Source organism: Magnolia sinica, chromosome 2, assembly GCF_029962835.1.
Source record: "Magnolia sinica isolate HGM2019 chromosome 2, MsV1, whole genome shotgun sequence".
Taxonomy (NCBI): domain Eukaryota; kingdom Viridiplantae; phylum Streptophyta; class Magnoliopsida; order Magnoliales; family Magnoliaceae; genus Magnolia; species Magnolia sinica.
This window is the reverse complement of record NC_080574.1, coordinates 135597258-135615588: the sequence shown is the minus strand read 5'-3', so window position 1 is coordinate 135615588 and position 18331 is coordinate 135597258. Positions and strand designations below refer to the sequence as shown.

At 41.0% G+C, this 18331-nt stretch overlaps 1 protein-coding gene across 2 annotated transcripts; it reads right to left on the bottom strand.

Annotated features, from left to right (window-relative positions):
- Positions 1-547: 547 nt before the first annotated feature.
- On the bottom strand, positions 548-9833 carry LOC131237790 (protein CHUP1, chloroplastic-like). 2 transcript variants are annotated; one of them, XM_058235782.1, is made up of 9 exons: positions 9305-9833; positions 8770-8858; positions 7673-8440; positions 4686-6017; positions 4479-4610; positions 3739-3920; positions 3407-3518; positions 2420-2563; positions 548-841 (listed from the first exon to the last, which is right to left on the bottom strand). In XM_058235782.1, the coding sequence occupies exons 1-9, from the start codon at positions 9402-9404 to the stop codon at positions 740-742; spliced, it is 2961 nt and encodes a 986-aa protein (XP_058091765.1). In that variant the 5' UTR covers positions 9405-9833; the 3' UTR covers positions 548-739. The 2 variants fall into 2 exon arrangements, with proteins under 2 accessions (XP_058091765.1, XP_058091764.1); XM_058235781.1 differs by having other exon boundaries at positions 7673-8446; positions 9305-9832.
- Positions 9834-18331: the final 8498 nt, after the last annotated feature.

Genomic DNA, 18331 nt, shown 5'->3' with positions numbered 1-18331 from the left:
TCTTATTATTTAATAAAATTAACACTTTACCTTATATTTCTTGCTTTTTGAGTATTAGTTTGTTGATAAATGGTACAAGCTATTATTATTGTGATAAAAGTCCTTGTTTCCAAGGTAAAAAGGTAAAAAATAACTTATATGAAGGACTAACTCTCTCCTTTGCAAATCGCCTAATTCCGTAAAATCAAGGGTTGAGTAGTCAGGGCAATTTTCATAAATCTTATCCTAATCTAGCTATTGTGATACCAAATGTTCAATTCAAATTGCATTTGTCTCTAGTACGCCCAGCAAATACATACATGCAACACACGTGAATGAATCCCAGCCCATCACTAGTGTGGCTGTGTCAAGCAGTATCACCCACAATAGCCACCATTTCATTCCCAAACCAGTTTTACCTTCATTTGAAATGGCTTACCAAGCCCTTTGAACATTAAAAAAAAGTTCTCCATCTTTGAAAAACTAATAACAAGGGCAAAAATGACCCAAAGCTCCTTGCATTATATATGGTGTGTGTGTGTGTGTGTGTGTGTGTGTGTGTGCACACACAGATACAAAATTATATTTTGCTTGAACTGACCTGATAATTGTTACTAACTTACAAAGCACGATATATCCTATATTTTCTTTGAGAAGGCAGTGAAATATACAGTGGTATTGAAATATAAATACAAATATACAGCAGAGAATGTGAACATACAATAAATACGAGGGCGGGGGGGGGGGAGAAGAAAACCCGTTACATTTCAATCTTATCAGCCTCTACTGTTTGGGTGGCGTGGACGTGGTTTCTCAACTCTTCAAAAGCGCACATGCTCTCTGCATCGAAGCCTCCTGCAAACTGGAAAACATTTCCACACCCGATTTTGAGTATTTTATTACTGATATAACATAATATCATTTAAGTTATCGGACAGTTGCAATAAGTCCGTCAGATGATGGATATTCTTCATGCGATCGTGCCGATATGGCACATCTGTGCAAGATCAGAGGGTCTGTCAGGTAGGACACTCTATGTAGATCTTCCGGTCTAAAAATCAGATAGGTCAACTCATCAGTTGGGCCAATGTGCCAACCAAATGAACAGCTGGAACATTCTTTTAGCCATGGCACAGTTGTCCAGCTGATGAGTGAGCTAGCTGGATCTTGGCCCATTGAATCTACATAGTGTGTCCCACCTGACAGATCACTTGGATCTTACACATTTTCCATATTGGAAAGCGTTGTCCGGCGGTTGTACGCAGGCGAGCAAGGCTCAAACTATCGGAATGCGGCATGCCAACAATACAATATAAACGTTTGTTTGGATTTATGGCCATGTACCAAAAACCATTATTTGTATCGGTTTGTATCATCCGTGCATTCCGATACAGATGCATAATGTATCGTCCATGTATTACTCCCCATAATAGGCCTGTTTGGATTGCGAATCCTCGGTAATGTAATGTAAAAGTGCAATTATTGCAATTTCCTTTACCTATTTCCTGAGAACATTGCACTTGGACGATTCTTATGTTTGGTTTGTTTGGTTTATTGTCGCAAAATCATAAGGATGACACTTTTCCATTACTTCAATGTCACGTCATCAAATCCATACACTGATGTGCATGTTTCGATTTGAGATTTCCACTGTAATGCAATGGAAAATTGCAATGATTACAAATTCCTTTTACCTGTCTCCCGAAAACATTGCATTGGACTGACGAATCCGGGGTTTGGTTTGGCCGTGGTAAAATCAGAATGATCATATTTTTACATTACATTACTAAATAATTTGTGATCCACACAGGCCCCAAATGGAATTCAACAATGATTGACAACATGGGAAGGTATCATCTCGTATCAGGAAATTACATTGTGATACATTCACATAATGGTGCACCTCCGGTTGATGGACTATCTCTTGGATGGGCCATCGTCCAGATAGCACACCATCAACACAAGCTAATCATCATATTGATGGATTCTTGTATAGGCCATTGTCCATAGCTTTCAGCAACCACATAAAAATAGGCAGTTAATCAGACTGATAGGAATAGAATTGCCCATTCATCCTGACTTAAGGCCATGTCCCATCCAAACTAAATGGACGGTATGGATCGATGGACATTTGCACTAGCTGAAGTGATGATTTTATACTCCACAAAAAGGATCATTGATGATTTTCATCTACAAAGACATCAGGAAGCAGCTCCAAAATTCAAGTCTTCAATGTAGTAAGATTCATAGATCAGGATAATTTTGAAAACAATGTAGAGAAGTCTTCATCAACTGATTGAAGAAATCTTTTTATTGAAAAATGTAAGTTGTTCAGAGTCTTTGAGTACTATATGAAGATTTTTCCGACTGTGAAATTATTATCTAATGTAAACCATTCAAAATTTCGAGATTTAGATGGAGAGCAGTAGACTAAATTTACCTGATGAACGCGGAAGGCAAAACGCACGCCTTGCAGAATCAAAAACTCTCTGTTCGGCTCCTTCTCGGGCCCACTCAAAGCATCAAGCTCCGTTGCCACCCTCTTCATGTACTTTCTTGCCAGCTGAACAGATGAGAGCTTGATCTGCATTGGGAGACAGAGACCACTCATGGGTTGATATAAATTTTGTGTTGTAATGGAAACAGAGCTTTTTTGTATGTGTGGGAATGACATTTCATGATTTTAGGAAATTCTACAAATGAGTAGCAATCCCAAAAAAGGAAATTGTTTTTCTTGCAGCAGTGTAGCCAAACACAGCCTAATATCCTGCAGAAATTCATCAATACACAAGCTTTTCGTTTCAGCAAGGAAAGGCAAATACATTTTGTTTCCAACTTTCCATGATGCAATGAAACTCAATCACATTTTAGATTGAGAATTTTCTGAACCCGATAAACTGCATGTGAGGTTCACCATTTGATAATCCAGGTCGCTCACAGGGTGGGACCATGGTGGATCAGAGAAACCCAAAAAATTTACCCCATCAAATGATTCAGACTTGTCTGATTCTAAAGCCATTGATTATGGGCCATTGCTGTACTTGTCCATTTCATCAGGTGGACAGGATCATCATAGGCCAGCCAATCGCTTAGATAAACTCTCCCCTTGAGAGAGACCCTCTCTCCCCCTCTCATCTCCATCTTGCTAGCACAGGAGAAAACCTGTCTAGACTCCAAAGAGAAAATACCGTCTCTTTACATTTTATGACATGCCCTAACTTTGAGACACAAGTGAAAAGATCCTTTGCCCTTGAAATGATTCCCCTAACTTAACATTTTTTTTAAAAAAAATGACCATTTTTCCCCTCACCTAAAGCAAGGTGATGGGCCATTACCCCCAACAGACCCGACCTTTGTTTGAATAAACATGCCAATTCTCTCAATAGATCATCATATTACCCAGTGGAATTTTAGTAACGAAGTGTACCTTCCCGACAATGCCGGAATCCAACAACCAATTGACTGGAATTCCGAACTCTTTGTACCGTGAAATAGCCATATCGCGGGTTCGTAGCAGTGCATAAACGCTTTGTTCCACCCTGTAAATTAAGATATACTAAGCAATCATGCTAGAAATTTTGATGAGGAAAGAAAGAAAAAGAATAAAAAAAACACGAGATAGAAATACTGCTTTAAAGAATCAGATCATATAAAAAGATGTGTAGATTTCTATAAATGGAGCTCCAACATTGATTAGTGAAGTCATGAAAACTGCTTTGTAGTTATTCATTCATAGCTATGAGTAAAAAAAACACTCACTTTTCAAGCAATGAATACATCTTCTTTAGAGCAGATTCACAGGGAAGTTTAGGATCGTCGATGAAAGATGATACTTGTTTCTCTAACTTCATCAGATCTTGGTATTCAAAAGCCGCCTCCCGTAATGCATCCGCTTTCCCTTCAGGCCAGTCGAAGTGTTTGAGAACTGCACGTTCGTCAACCTACGAGATAGAAATATACTTCAATACTGATAGTAGTTTCAACTGTTTACTTGACTCAGTTGAGTAGGTCGAGTTTATTCGAGTCTTGAAAGCCATGACTCATTACTATCTAAATATTAAAAAAATTATTGATATTATAAGTAAATTGAGATTCGGCGAGTTTCCTCGAGCTTTGTTGGGTTTTTCTGAGTTTCTTAGTGAAATTGAATTGAATCAACCAAGTCAATTGAGTCTTGATTGAGTCCTGACCAAATCGAGTTCCTTTTGAGTCTTGACCAAATCTAGTGAGTAGATTTTTTTCGAGTCTTCAAACACAGATGTCGAAGATTTTAGAGTTGGGAAACATGGGGAAATGTGTTTCTGCTCGACGTGTTCTCATTTTTGGTCCCACTCTAAATGCCAAGCAGATGGGTTGCACCCAAATTGTGGGACCAATGCCAATTCCACAGTGCTTCGGAAACAAGTACTTAGTGTTGAATGCAGTTTCTGTGGACGGAGAGCTCGTAATCGTAGGCCTTACAAACATATGCTTAAATAGCTTGAGTTAAAATGCCATACCAAGAAGGAGAGTTCCTCATCCAGCCAATTCACAAATGAGACTAGATCTTCTATATTAGTAAAAGAAGCAGCTCGGACTTCGGTGGCCAACGACTGCACAAAATCGCCTTGTGTCTCCACATCGGCTTTCACCTACAACCAATCCAAATCCCCATTTGAGACTGCTCAACTCTTTTATGGAAGGAGGAGAAAGAAAAATCTACTTACAGCTAAAAGGAATGCTGATCGGTTTTCAATCTCCCCGATCATGTTGCCCCTGGCGTCAGCCACATTGGATGTTCGGGAAGCTATGGAAGTGGGATCTTTCTTAGCTTCACGCTTCATCAACGTCTGATAGAATTCAACCACCTCGGGAGCCCGATGGACTTTATCACCGGTTCCAGACCCTTTTGGTAGACTTCCTGGTGGGGGTGGCGGGCGGGGTGGTGCACCTGGAGGGCCGGGTGGGGGTGGTGGTGGGGGTGCACCTGGTGGCCTTGGAGGTGGGGGAGGTATCCCACCTGAAGGATTTGTAGTTGCAGAGGTGGCTTTAGAATCACTGCCCGATGGTTTCGGAGGCGGCCTAGGCACTCGTGGAGCTCGCTTCTCAATGTGGGCTAGTTTCATCTTGCTCACCGATGGGGTATCGACCTCATTGTCATTGGGCTGTTCGCTCGAATCGCTAGCAACCAAACTGCTCACCACAACCTTCTCTTTTATTTGAGCGAGTTTCGGCGGTAATGCAACAGGCTTATCCAACTTGGATTTGGAATTCACACCGTCGCTGAATCTCTCCGCTCTTGCTTTATCTGCTTTCTCCTTGATTGCCTTCTCCCTCTCCAAGGCCAGCTTGTGACGGTCCTTGTATGCAGGGTACTTCTCATCCGACACACCTTCAACTGATTTAGACATCACTTGGAATGAATCCGCCACTCTATTCAATGATTCAGAAGCATCCTGCTCCTTCTCCCCAAATGTAGTGATGGCCACACCATCTCCTGCATTTCTCAGCATCAATGCTTCCAATGGGCCCCTGGACGCAGACGATCGATGGCTAATGCTCGTCCTGCTTGGAGACCCACCTCCAAAAGACCTTGCTGGTGATGATAAAGAAGAATCATCCTTGCTTTTACTCCATCTTTTTAACTTTTGAATTAGACCAGTTTTCTTACTCATACTGCTGAATCTGCTAGAGTAGCTATCTATAGAAGCATTGTCAAAATCTTCGCTCCCAGGAGAAGAAGGTTGGGAAGAAACACTATCGAGATCGGTCTCCCCCTGCCCACGTTCAGATCCAGCATACTCTAACATCAGCTGTTTAGCTTTCTCTTGAGATCTTGGGCTTAAGCTCTTGTTGAGCTCACGGGCGGAGATCTTCCCAGCTGGCGTTTGGTAGTTCCGGAGCTCATATCTCAAACAAGCATTCACCCAACGCAGGTACACCAATTCTTCGACTTCGCTGAATCTGTTCATCTGCAACCCTTCCACTTGCTTCAAAAGGTCTTCGTTCGCATGCCGTAGACTATTGACCTCTTCTCTTGCCTTGGCTACCATTTCACTCTGCAGTATAAGAAAAGATGTAAATGAGATTTTTCCTGTTTACCAAACACGCACACCATTCGAATTTGGATGATTCATGATCTGACCAAACCAACATTCTTGATTTGGCTCAATGAAAATGTATTTCAAAATAAACCCAAAAAACATTATATCACCAGATAGATTATAGTTTAAAGCTCGGATACATAATCATATCCCTTCATTTTTTTGGTCTGAACTCATCATGATACTCAAACAGTTAGGATTATCCAATTGGTACAAGCTTTGAGTTATGGTCCATCCATAACCAGGCCACAGTATGTGGGGCCCAGATTGATATAAATGCCATATGGGTATGGTTGATATGCGCCCGATTATTAACCATTATACTTCATTCATGTATGCTATGATTCTCCTATGGATATCACAGTGCATCAACTGTCACAATTCTAGCCGAGTGGATCAGTCCAAGCTGGATATGATCAGACTCAAATGACTGTGACCCCATCAGAGGAACATTTTCATGTGCAAAAGCACAGATATCAAAATCATTTGAGAATCCAAGGCCATCTTAGAAGCATGCTAGTTTAAACAGTTTTGGAGTGAAACCTGATCAGCCTAGGAGTGTTTGGATATTTCGAAAATCCGAACCGAAGGGCATTTCGGTCATATTCCTAAATCACAGTCATGCTAATTTGTGCAAAATAATGTTTAATCTGATCATGGAGGGCAAGTTAGAAGTGACATTGAAAACCACCCAACAGATAAATCCACCCTTTTTTGTACTTTTGGCAATACAAAAGTACAACTTTGTTTTCTGTCATATCAAAAGTAGACATGATGGGTGTATTTATCAATCAGGGGCCAGTGAAATAGTGGGTCCACTTTGAGAAAAATCCAAGGCCATTTTGGGCCAGAGAAATGAATGGTTCTTGATGATTTTAAGTGTAAGCAATGAAATTCTAAGTACTATGAAGATTTTGATTTTAAAAAGAAAAAAAAAAAATCAAAGATAGACTGGTTTTTAGCAGAAAAGTGATAGACATACAAAATGACAGAAATGCCATGTTTCATGCTTTTGGGGATTTGAATCCAGACAACAGCTAACTCCACATGAGAAAGAGTCTCACAACATAAAACAGAGAGTAAAACAGTAGCTTAGTTGACAAAGCAAACAATAACAGAACAAAACCATATCAGCATATGCACCAACTGTTTGGTGTATACGCCTCCACAGTGACAATTTATGGACCCAACTCAAGAAGAGCTGTACTTTGAGAAAAAGGTGGGGTCCACTCATCACACTGCCAGATCAGATGGGAGCGAATAGTATATACACCAAAGTTTAGTGTATTCACCACACTTTAAACACCCCATTTTGCTGCTCTACCCAGCAATGTACAGGCCCATGTTTAGGTGATGTGCAATCCATTGATCAGGCAGGACTCATCATGGGATGGGTCATGCTCCAAAATCTGCCATATTGAATGGTCACAATCAATGACCAACATTTAATGGGGGGCCAAATCGGACGGTTAAGATCATCTGACAGGGGGATTTTTGGCGCATATTCCATCTCCAGGCCCACCATACTAAACACATAGATCACCAAAAGGAGGGCCCCACGCGCACGGTTGGGCAGAACGAAAGCTCCATCTTCTTTTATATATTGTCACCTCTGTCATGTTGGAGAGGGCTGTTATTCTAGCCTCAGCTGCATCCAATTTCACAGTTAATTCCCTCTTCTCATGCTGCAGCTCCTTGTTCCGCCGCCTCAGCTCCACGACCTCCACTTCCAAATCTTTCACAGACTTCAGTTTCTTCTCGACCTCTGCATCCTTCTTCAAAGCTTCTTCCTCCTTCATCTGAAGGCTCGAAACTTGTTGTTTGAGCATCAGCAGCTGCCCTTTGGTTTGATTTGCGTCAAGCTGAATCTGCCTTTGTAGTTCTTTGATCTTATTCCTTGCCATCTCAAGATCTTTCTTTACTGAAGCGCCTTGTGAGATTTCTTCATAGAGTTTCTTCCTTTCTGCTTGCAGTGAGTTAATGGTAATTTTCAGCATGTCGATCTCGACCATTTTAATCTTTAGCTGCCTTTGTAACTCCACAACATCTGTTTCTTGCTCCTTCAGGCCGTAGTATTCTAGCAATTCTGCTTCGAGTTTCACTTCCCTCTCTTCCAATTCCTTCACAAGGTTCCGTAACCTTTCTAATTCACTAGCATTGCTCGCTATCTCTGTTCTGTACGATGAACTGTCTTTTGAAGGCTCAGAATTGGTTTTAAGATCGAATTTGTCATTGGGTAGAGGAAATTCTATCTCGCCGGATAGAAGATCTTCGAATTCGGGTAGGATTGATTCTTCGTCATCTAAAAGAGCGTGATTACTCAAAGATGGGCTGATGACACTGCTGATTCTTTTGACCTCTTCCTCCTCCTCTTTCTCCTCCATCTTGCAAGAAATAGAACTCTTGTCAATCATTCTAACACAAGGTCTAATTCAGATCGTAAGCTGTGTCTGGATGCACTATCAGATTGAATTGCAATAACTAGTCCATTGATAAATGACCGAATACGTTCCAATTTGAAACTCACTTTCAGTTTGGGCTCGAAAGGAATGCAACTGCAATTTGAGGGATACTTTCCTCATTATTTATACCAAGGTTATTGCAATTTGGTCATTTCTCAATTAAATCAAAATGGAGCATCCAAACGCAGCCAACTTCCGTGTCTGTGAAGATGAAAAAAATGCATAAAGAGCTCAATGATACATACATGCTCGTCTTCCAGGCCACCATTATCCGCATGCTGCTTGCTCTCCGCTTCTTCATTTCTTTGTTGTTCAAAGCTTTCTTCAGCATTTTCTTTCAGAATACACCCAAATGAAATTAGAAAGAGTCACATAAAAATAAACCAGACGAAGCTAACAGAACCAAGGATTTGCAATAACGTAATAACCCACTAAAATTTCAGTCAGTGTTTGGACTGCAGTCCAATTCCCAGACGCCTCAAGTCCGTCGCCGGCAACCCACAGATGAGATGAAAATAGGCCCAGCCTAAAATCACCTCATTCACAAAAAGAGCGGGCCCAAATGGACTGGCCATTGGATTCCCGGTCCCATGGTTGGCAAAACACTCATGCATGGCGTCGATTCGAAAACAAGACGATTTAACAAACACCCAATTCACAAATTTGCAGGTATCCAAACAGGCCCCTGTAATCATGGATGTAACTATAAACTAGAATTATTAAGAGCTTATTTTCTGCACTACAAGAGAAATTCTCTCAACGATTCGGAAAGGGCTGTACCTGAACGCTTTCTAGAAGCGGTTGGCCTCGGGCAGTTGACCTGCCTAACTGCATAAGCTGCAATTGAAGCAGCAACCAAGAAGCCTAATCTGACTAACATGTATATGTGGGTGCACAATCCTTATCCTTCACTCATCACCAAAACACCCATAACCAATCCAAAACCCAAAAACAAAAATCCAACATAGCATCCGAACACCCACCAGTCGACCCGAATCGCCTATAGAGCTCACTCAGACATATCCAAATCTCATAAATCAAGACCCCATGTCAAGATTCCAGAAAACCCAATTCAATTCTCAATCTAACAGTGAGAATTATCCCATTTCTACAAGTTTATGATCTGGAAATGTTGAAGAGGAGCCGCAGCAGCCACCATAAAAAAAGTAGTGGCTGACCCTCTTTAACGGAATTTGCCATGTTGGCTCTATCACATATTCTACAAAGGAATACTAAAAGAATCAAATCGGAATACTGACAAATTCCTCTACATTGGATAGAGTGAGAAAAACCATAACTGTAATTTTCAGGAAAGACAACCACTGCTTTTCTTTTAGTTGTTGGATATGGCTAACCTTTTTGCCAGTGAGATACGGGAGAGGTGAGCAAAGGTGGAAGAAGGGGGCCCTATCTTCTAATTCCCATGCCTTAAATGGGGGCCACTTAAAACTTGATCCAGACCATTGATATAATGGACCACACCATGGATGGGGGATGCGCCCAAAAACACAAACTGGAAGATTTTCTGGCGTTCTATTTTTGGCCTTTTCACCGTTGAACGTGGACAGTTTCTTTACTTTGTTTCTTAACCGTCGGTTAGGATGTTCTAATGTTGGAGAATTTTTGCACCATCCAACACCTTGGTCGGGGGCCATCAAATCAATGGTTGGGATCATCTGAGCATGGCCCCACATGCATGGAATTAGGAGCCCCAGGAAACAGCGGATGTTCTGACGCTCAGGCCCCATCTGTTTATTGCGTGGGCCCACGCCATGCAAAACGGACTCGGATTGCGTGGTGTGGCACGTAACAAGGACCTCAGTGGTGTCTTGACGTGCAAAGTTCTGTGGGCCCATCATGATATATGTGTTATATCCACACCATCCATCCAATTTTCTAGATCATTTTAGGTCATAATCCAAAAAATGAGGTAGATTAAAATTTCAAGTGGACCACACCAAAGTAAGCAATGGGGATTGAACGCCTAACATTGAAAACTTCTCGAGGCCACAGAAGTTTTGGATCAAGATGATATTTGTTTTTTCCCTTCCTCATGGTCTGTGTGACCCTATGAACAGGTTGTATGGAAAACTAACATCATGATAGGCCCTAGGAATGTTTCAACAGTGGGCGTCATTGTCTCCACTGCTGTGGTGTGGTTCGCTTGAGCTTTTGATCGGCCTCATTTTTGGTTAATATACTAAAATGAGCTAGAAAAATGGATAGACGGTGTGGATACAACACATACATTATAGTAGGGCCCACAGAACTTTACCACGTGAACACACCACCGAGTCGGTGGTACGTGCCACACCACGCAATCCGAGTCAAAGCAAGCAACTCGAAGTGATTTTGTACTTTCTGGCGTTCGTTTTTTTAGAGCGGATTAGGTGCGGCCCAGCCTCACCCAAGACGATGCGGTCCTTACTGTGGGGCCCACATTGATTGATTTATTCTATATCCACACTGTCAATCCGTTTTTCCAGATAATTTTAGACCATTAACCCAAAAACGAAGAAGATCCAATCTTCAAGTGGACCACACCATATGATACAGTGGTTTTTGGACATTAATGGGCCACAAAACTTTTGAATCAAGATGATATTTATTTTTTACCTTTCTTCCAGATTCATGTGACCTTATCAACAGGTTGGATGGAAAATAAAAATTAATTAAACATTAATATGGTCCCTAAGAAGTTTTTGATGGTAGAGAGTTCAATTAACAGTGTTTCTTATAGCATAGTCCACCTGATATCGGGATCTTCTTAATTTTTGGGCTAATAGCCTAAAATAATCTATAAAAAAGGATGGACATCATGGATATATAATAATACATCAAAGTGGCCCAGTAAGGGCAGCACCGGGTTGGGTGGAGCCGGAGCCGGAACCGCACCTAATCCTCTCCCTCAGTTTTTCTGCCCTTGCGGATTGGATTTAAGTGGGGCCTGTATGGGAGCGTGGATTTGTAAACCCTGGATTCAGAACCCCATGATCAGAAACCTCCTGGATTTGCAGTCCTCCCGGTGTGTTGGATATCCAAGAGTGTAAATCAACTTTAATCCAAAAAGTATCCATCCATAGTATATTTATATGGATTTGAATTTAATTACTAAATCAACTTTAATATTTTCAATTAATGAAATATATATTTTTTGATACAATGGTTGTGATAAGTTTGCTGAAATATATGCTTTGCCTAAAAATGATAAAATTCCATGTCTCGAATGGGCCATAAGCATAAGATCATATCTGAATCACTAGCCAACTATTTTTAATTGTTAATTTACATGGACAATGTTTGGACGGTGTTAATTTACATGGACAATGTTTGGACGGTACTAATCATCAATAATGGGATATGTGCCTAATAAAATAATAATGTATAGTGACACACATATTACACCGGTAATTATTGAAATGATTTCAGGTGTAATCCAAGCTCTCTCGTGGATTGCAAACACCCTAAACATGTCACATAATTACTTTAATCCAGCAGTGATGTTTATATTATCACCATGTTTTGGTGGAATGTGGGAGATTGGAAACCCCTAAACCCCGGTTACTTTATGCTGCCAAACGAAACTTTGGAGGGATTCGTAAGGGAGAGGTTTATATTATCACCATGTTTTGGTGGAATGTGGTAGATTTTATGCATGCACCAATCTCCCACGAATATGTCACCTAATTACTTCAATCTAGACCATTGGATCACCTTGAAAAGGAATTAAAATAAATCCTATTAATCAGAAGATCCTGAAAAAATAACCAGTGGCCATCTAATGGATGGTTAGAATGAAAAATCCGATGGTCATATAATCAAATGAACTTAATTATTGTTTCATGAGACATCGACGGTGGTTAACATATTTGGATGGTTTAATTTTGACCTAAGGCATCTCTGCATTTGTAACTGCTTTCTAAGTTCCTGCGTACCATCTATCGCATTCTGCCAGAGTATCAAATATTTCTCCTTGCTATCAGCAGCACGTGTGGCTCAAAGGGAACGCAGACTGCCTACTGACGCTGCCAGTGACAAGGTGGCTACTGGACGGTGCGCTGTAGGCTCCACCATGATGTATGTGTTTTATCCATGCCGTCCATCTATTTTTCCATATTATTTTATGGCATAAGCCCGAAACTGAGGAAAATCCAAATCTCAATTGGACCACACAACGAGAAAATAGTGGTGATTGAACACCCAACTTTAAAAACTTCATAAGGCCCACTGTAATGTTTATTTTCCATCCAACCTGTTGATTAGGTCACAAAGACCTGGATGAAGGGAAAACACAGATATCAGATCCATTCAAAACTTTTTGTATCCGCCAAGAAGTTTTTAATGGTGGCATTCAATTACCACTGTTTCATGTGGTGTGGTCCACATGAGATTTGAATCTGCATAAATTTTAAGCCCTATAATGATCTGAGAAAATGGATGGACGGAGTGGATGAAAAACATACATCATGTTGGGGCCCACAGAGCACCATCCAGTAGCTACCGACAAGGCAATCCACGTCCGCTCAAAGGGTACCGGCACTTTTCTCACCAGTTTCTCGGCATCTCTTATCTCGATAGAAATTTTGAAGTTCCAAGGGTTAAATAATAACAGCAGACTCTGAAGATTATCATCCATACTTGCAGATTTTGCACGTGCAATACTGTACATCCATCCAAACCGTTCAAATTCTGGGGGCCACTGTAGATGGGTCATATCCCCAAAATCACATTGAGTGGATGAACTAGCCATTAAAATAGAAAGTAGCCAACACTAGCAATTCAACAAACAAAATGGTCACTAACGAGAGGTCAGGATCATCAGATTTTAAAAGGTTTGAGATTCACTCATTTGAAAGCACCAGAAGGTATATCGGGTCCAATAAGCCCGATAATGATGATACTCAACCCAGCCCACTTATTGATTAATCTTAAATTAAGGCCTGATCTTGCCCATGAAATCTGGACCAGTTTAGCCCGGTCCAGCCTTTATTAGAACAGTTGTAAAATTCATTCATTTGGCGAACCCAAAACAGGCCACAACCAACTCTTGGCAAAAAACACGTGTTGGGGCCACTCTAGGTAAATTAACATCCACTTGAGGACTCCTCACGAAGGATTCTTGATTAGGTTTTTCCTGGCTCACCGTGAAGATTTTCTTTTGGAAAACTCAACAACAATCATTCATTGAGTAGGCTATGCTTGTGGTTTGCTATTCATCGGTGGATGGACATTGTTTTACATGGTGTGTCCCACTTGATTAGTAGATACCGTTGAGTTTTACACTAAGATGGCTTCATGATAGGGCAACCTATTTGAAGAGTTGGATGTCACATACACTCAATAACTTATAAGTTATCAATGAGTGGACTATATGGGTCCAAGGATTGGATGTAGCACACATTTTATAAGACAGGATTAATTTAATACTTGTGATAGTGAATCATTTCTTTATATATATATATATATATATATATATATATATATATATATAGAGAGAGAGAGAGAGAGAGAGAGAGAGAGAGAGAGAGAGAGAGAGAGATTTTATAATTAGTAATTCTTTTATATGCATGGTTGTATATTTCTATAAAAGTTCCATTGATGCTAATACAATATATATGAAATACAGGAGAATTCTCAAATTCATCTTGAATTATGGACCATAACTTGTGGTCTAATCAATTTAACTTAAGACATACATAGATGTGCATGTGGAGATACACACACCCTAATGTGTTCATTGGTTGAATGGCCACTCTTTTCAAGAAAAGAAGGTTAAGTCAGGGACCGCAAATCCTGAATTAATCTTAACTAATGTCACAAATTTTAAGCTTGTTTATGAAGAGCTTATCTAATTGTATTAGTGTCTATAATTAATTTCTTATATATAATACAAATTGGTAGCGCCTTATTTGATAAGTGGTATAGGATCTTGTACATTAAAACCCATGGTTATAGACTTGAATCCATTAGGATTGAATATTTTCTTTTCCAAGTGAAATCCCTTAGCATATGAAAAAAGAATTTGGATCTTCTGCTTGCCACAAACAGGTAAATTTTATTTGTTGCAATTTAATTATGCCACATCATTAAACATTGCATTTAATCCAGCAGTAATGTTGACTAATCACAATGCAAGAAAACATGTATTTCTTATTTGTGGCAAGAAGATGATCTAGATTCATGGAAAGAATGAAAAGTGTTTTTACTGGTGTTAACTTATCACTATTGTTGTTGTTGTTGATGTATGTGAGTGTGTATGTGAATTCCGAGTTTTAAGCACGTGCGATCATAGTGATGGGGTTTTCCTCCTCGGTTTATAGGAGAGATAACGCAGCGGGTGAAAAATCTGGAGTGGTTCACCGCGATGCACGATCAGTCGTGAAGTCGAGCCCTGACACGACTCAAAGTCCAGCAACTTTGGGTAATTTTTCTTTGGGGTGCTCGACCGGTCGTAGGAGGTGTTCGACCGGTCATGGGTGTGCTCGACTGGTCGTGGACTCGACACGACCAGTCGTAGTTATACAGTTTCGTTCCGTGATTTTGCACGAATTTCGTGTAACGTCCCAGGTTTTCGAGGGCCATGTAAGAACTCGGCTCTCGAATTCTCAGGTGTCATGGATGCCTTAATGGACTTCATATTTTGATTACATTTAGATGATTCATAAACAATGGAGGATTTAGCAAGGCATAGAGCATAAGTATGTTATTAAACAGTAGCAATTGCTACTAAATATAAAAAAATCCAGACAACGAATCCAAAATCATCTAAATAGGGAACTAGTCCCACACATACGTGACCCAAAGCAACTAGGGCCCTAGTCCATACCCCGCGGTAGTCCAAACTCAACAAAAAGAATCCGTCGAAAGCGTGGAAGCAAGGAGCTCCTCTTCCCTATCCTTGCTCACCTTGCTTAGCTCGTCGAGCTCCGCCTCACCTGCATCTAGTAAAATGTCTGGTTGGTGTTTTAAAACACCGTCCCAGAGTGGGAGTGAGTGATCAACTCAGTGGGTGCTATTAGTCTTAAGTTATAACAAGCATCAGTTATAATATGAATTTAATGAAAAACAATCAATCATAAATACCTAACTAATCTTATTAATGCGCATGCATGGCGAATGATATGATGCATGCCCTCGCCACAACTCTCCCTTGAGCGACTCCATCTAACGATCGCGTATGACCAACATTCCCTCAGAGCGACCTCAACTGCCGAGTCGCCACCCTAACTAGTGCGATGCAATGTGGTCGTGTTAGCCAAGTTCTTAGTTAAGTCCATTCATCCAGTATGTTGGGAAATCTGATACACCCCACGCATCAATGCCCTGAGCTGGTGGAGAGGCCAAGGCCCCCCAATGTGTGAGGCCGAGACCCTACGGTCCTGGATCCCGTCGGGTTCCCCATCCCTGACTTCAAGCACATGGGGAGTGCCGAGAGAAAGGGATCGCTCGCGGTCACTACAAGAAGGCGCAGCACTCCAGCGTAGGCCGACAGTTCGGACATAGTGTCCCATTCCACTATGCCCTACTCACGAGGCGGTGGACCAGTTTCAATTTGATTTTCAATGGGCTACAACGGTTGTAGGGTGTTCCAAGTTTCATACATATATGAGCAAATAAAGTTAACAAAAAAGGTTGGTCAGCCCGTAGACTAAGCCGCACAAGTCCAGGCAAATACGTGGCAGAACGGCATCGGGTGCAAGCAACCCATGTAGTCTAACTACCGTCGCTCACATGCACTCACCCAAATCGATGGGTTTAGCCTCAAGGTGGTCCTACCAACGAAATCACCTCCGCTCTTCTCATGTTCCTGACCAACCCAAGAGTGTGAATAGTGATTCATAGCAAGACAAGTACCAATGTACCATCTAGCATAACAACATCATGTTCTCATACTTCTCAACATAAAATTCAGATTTTTCTTAGCAAGCAATGCTATCAATATCATGAACAAGGTGCGTGTGTGTTGTGTGGGTTGGTGAAGAAGTTAAGCACTTCCTACACCCCTTAGAACCAAAATGCACAAGAATCAATAAATCATACATGCTATAAGGCACATCATATGAGAGATCAAGCACGACAAAAACAAGTGATCACCCATGGTAGCCTAATCATGTGGGAAACACGAACAATATCAAATGAGAACTAAGCAAACAAGCAATCCCATACAATCCTCAAGCAAACATCCAAATCTTAGGGTTTCTCTAGATTTTCCAAATATAGCATCCAAGCAATCAAAATCATTAGATTCGTAATAAAATTGGTGCTAGGCCACCTAAAGATAATAGTCCGCACCTCCGGATTGTTGAAGGCTTGGAAGACGACCTATGAAGATGGATTTTTGGGGCGGTCGGAATCCATAAAGCAAGCATTTGTATATTAGAATCCCAAGTAAGACCCTTCTCATCATAAGGGTTTTAAGAAAGGGGTGAAGGATCTTATCTAGATGATTCAACGGAACGATGGGCGGTCGTGGTGGAGGGTTTCTCCTTGGAGAAGAGGTAGGGGGTTGAAAGGGTTGATCTCCTTAGGCCCCACCTTGTTCTCACCTTCACTCTCTTTCTTCACTCTCCCTAGCTCTCTCTCCTCTCTCTTTACTCTCTCCCTCTTCCTCTCTTTCTTCCCTTTGAAAATGAAAAATCGTATGGAAAGAGGGGTGCCCCAAATGAGGCCCTTTTATAATGCCAGATTTGGTGCCAATGACCCCAAGTGTTTGGTTTTTACTATACTAGCCCTATGGGAGGATTTTTCTAGCCTATAGGGCCTACTATAGGGTATGGGAGTTGATACCCACCGTTGGATAGTTGACCTAGTGATGATCTACGTATGGATATGATCGACCCGCCATTTGGATGCGCCGATCAACAGATATGATTAGAAGTCTATTCAACGGTCATCGATAGTCGATCGGGGCCGCAGCTATATGAATATGAGCAGGGAAATATCCTTACTCTACGTGTGAAGTTTGGTCGCAAACTGACGGTTCGAAATCCTCAACTTTGTATGAGAGTGGACGACCCAATTCATTTAAGTTTCAGCTTCTTCATTTAGGGTATTCGCACTCCTCATGCACTCGTCCTTTGACTCAAGTTGAGCGGTTCTGGACAGTACCCAGGTCCGACTCCCGCGATGGACGTCAAGCTCAGTAAGACGGACGTTTCTCTATAGTTTTGGAATTAGTGGCCCACCAACGAGCGGTCTAGATCTTGTTTAGAAATTTGGGGCATTTTCGAAATAAATTTTGTAGTGAGATTTCTCGTAGGCAATGATTAGGTTTTGGATTAACTATGTTCATAGTGTGGCCTATTTATAACTAGTGAAAGTGGAGATTTGGTCATGATTACTCTAAGCCATCGGTTTTAGGCTAAAAGAGTAACGGGGTTGATTTAATCTATTAGCCAAGATCTGAGCCTTATCTGACTCGACTTTGGTTGGATCTTTAATTTAGTTATGATTGTCTTATTGGTTAGCAATGGGTTGGTTAGATTTGGGCCCTATGTGAGTAAATCATGGGGCTAAACTTGATGTTCAAGTGATTGGGCAGATTCGTTGGCTCCCTACGGTTGATTAATCGGACTTGTGTGGTTCTTTACTGGCTTCACCCCTGTATAGACTAACATTGAGTGTTAATGGTCATTTAAGTGATATTATAAGTTAATTAATAAAAAAATTCAAGGATTTTTGAAAATCTAAAACAATGAAAATTCAGGATGTTACATTTCGTTTCGCAAGTCCTTCCGCAACTAGGATGCGGAAAGGAGTTTCCTAAAACTCTAAATAGGAGTTCCTAGGGTTTTTCTAGAAAATAGG

Excerpts from the sequence above, each read along its gene's own strand:
- LOC131237790 (XM_058235781.1), bottom strand. The coding sequence starts at position 9,404 with ATGTTAGTCAGATTAGGCTTCTTGGTTGCTGCTTCAATTGCAGCTTAT. Across the intron at positions 6,018-7,672 it reads CCCTCTCCAACATGACAGAG|AGTGAAATGGTAGCCAAGGC; the intron begins GTGACAATATAT and ends CTTATACTGCAG. Across the intron at positions 3,519-3,738 it reads ATGTATTCATTGCTTGAAAA|GGTGGAACAAAGCGTTTATG; the intron begins GTGAGTGTTTTT and ends CTTAATTTACAG.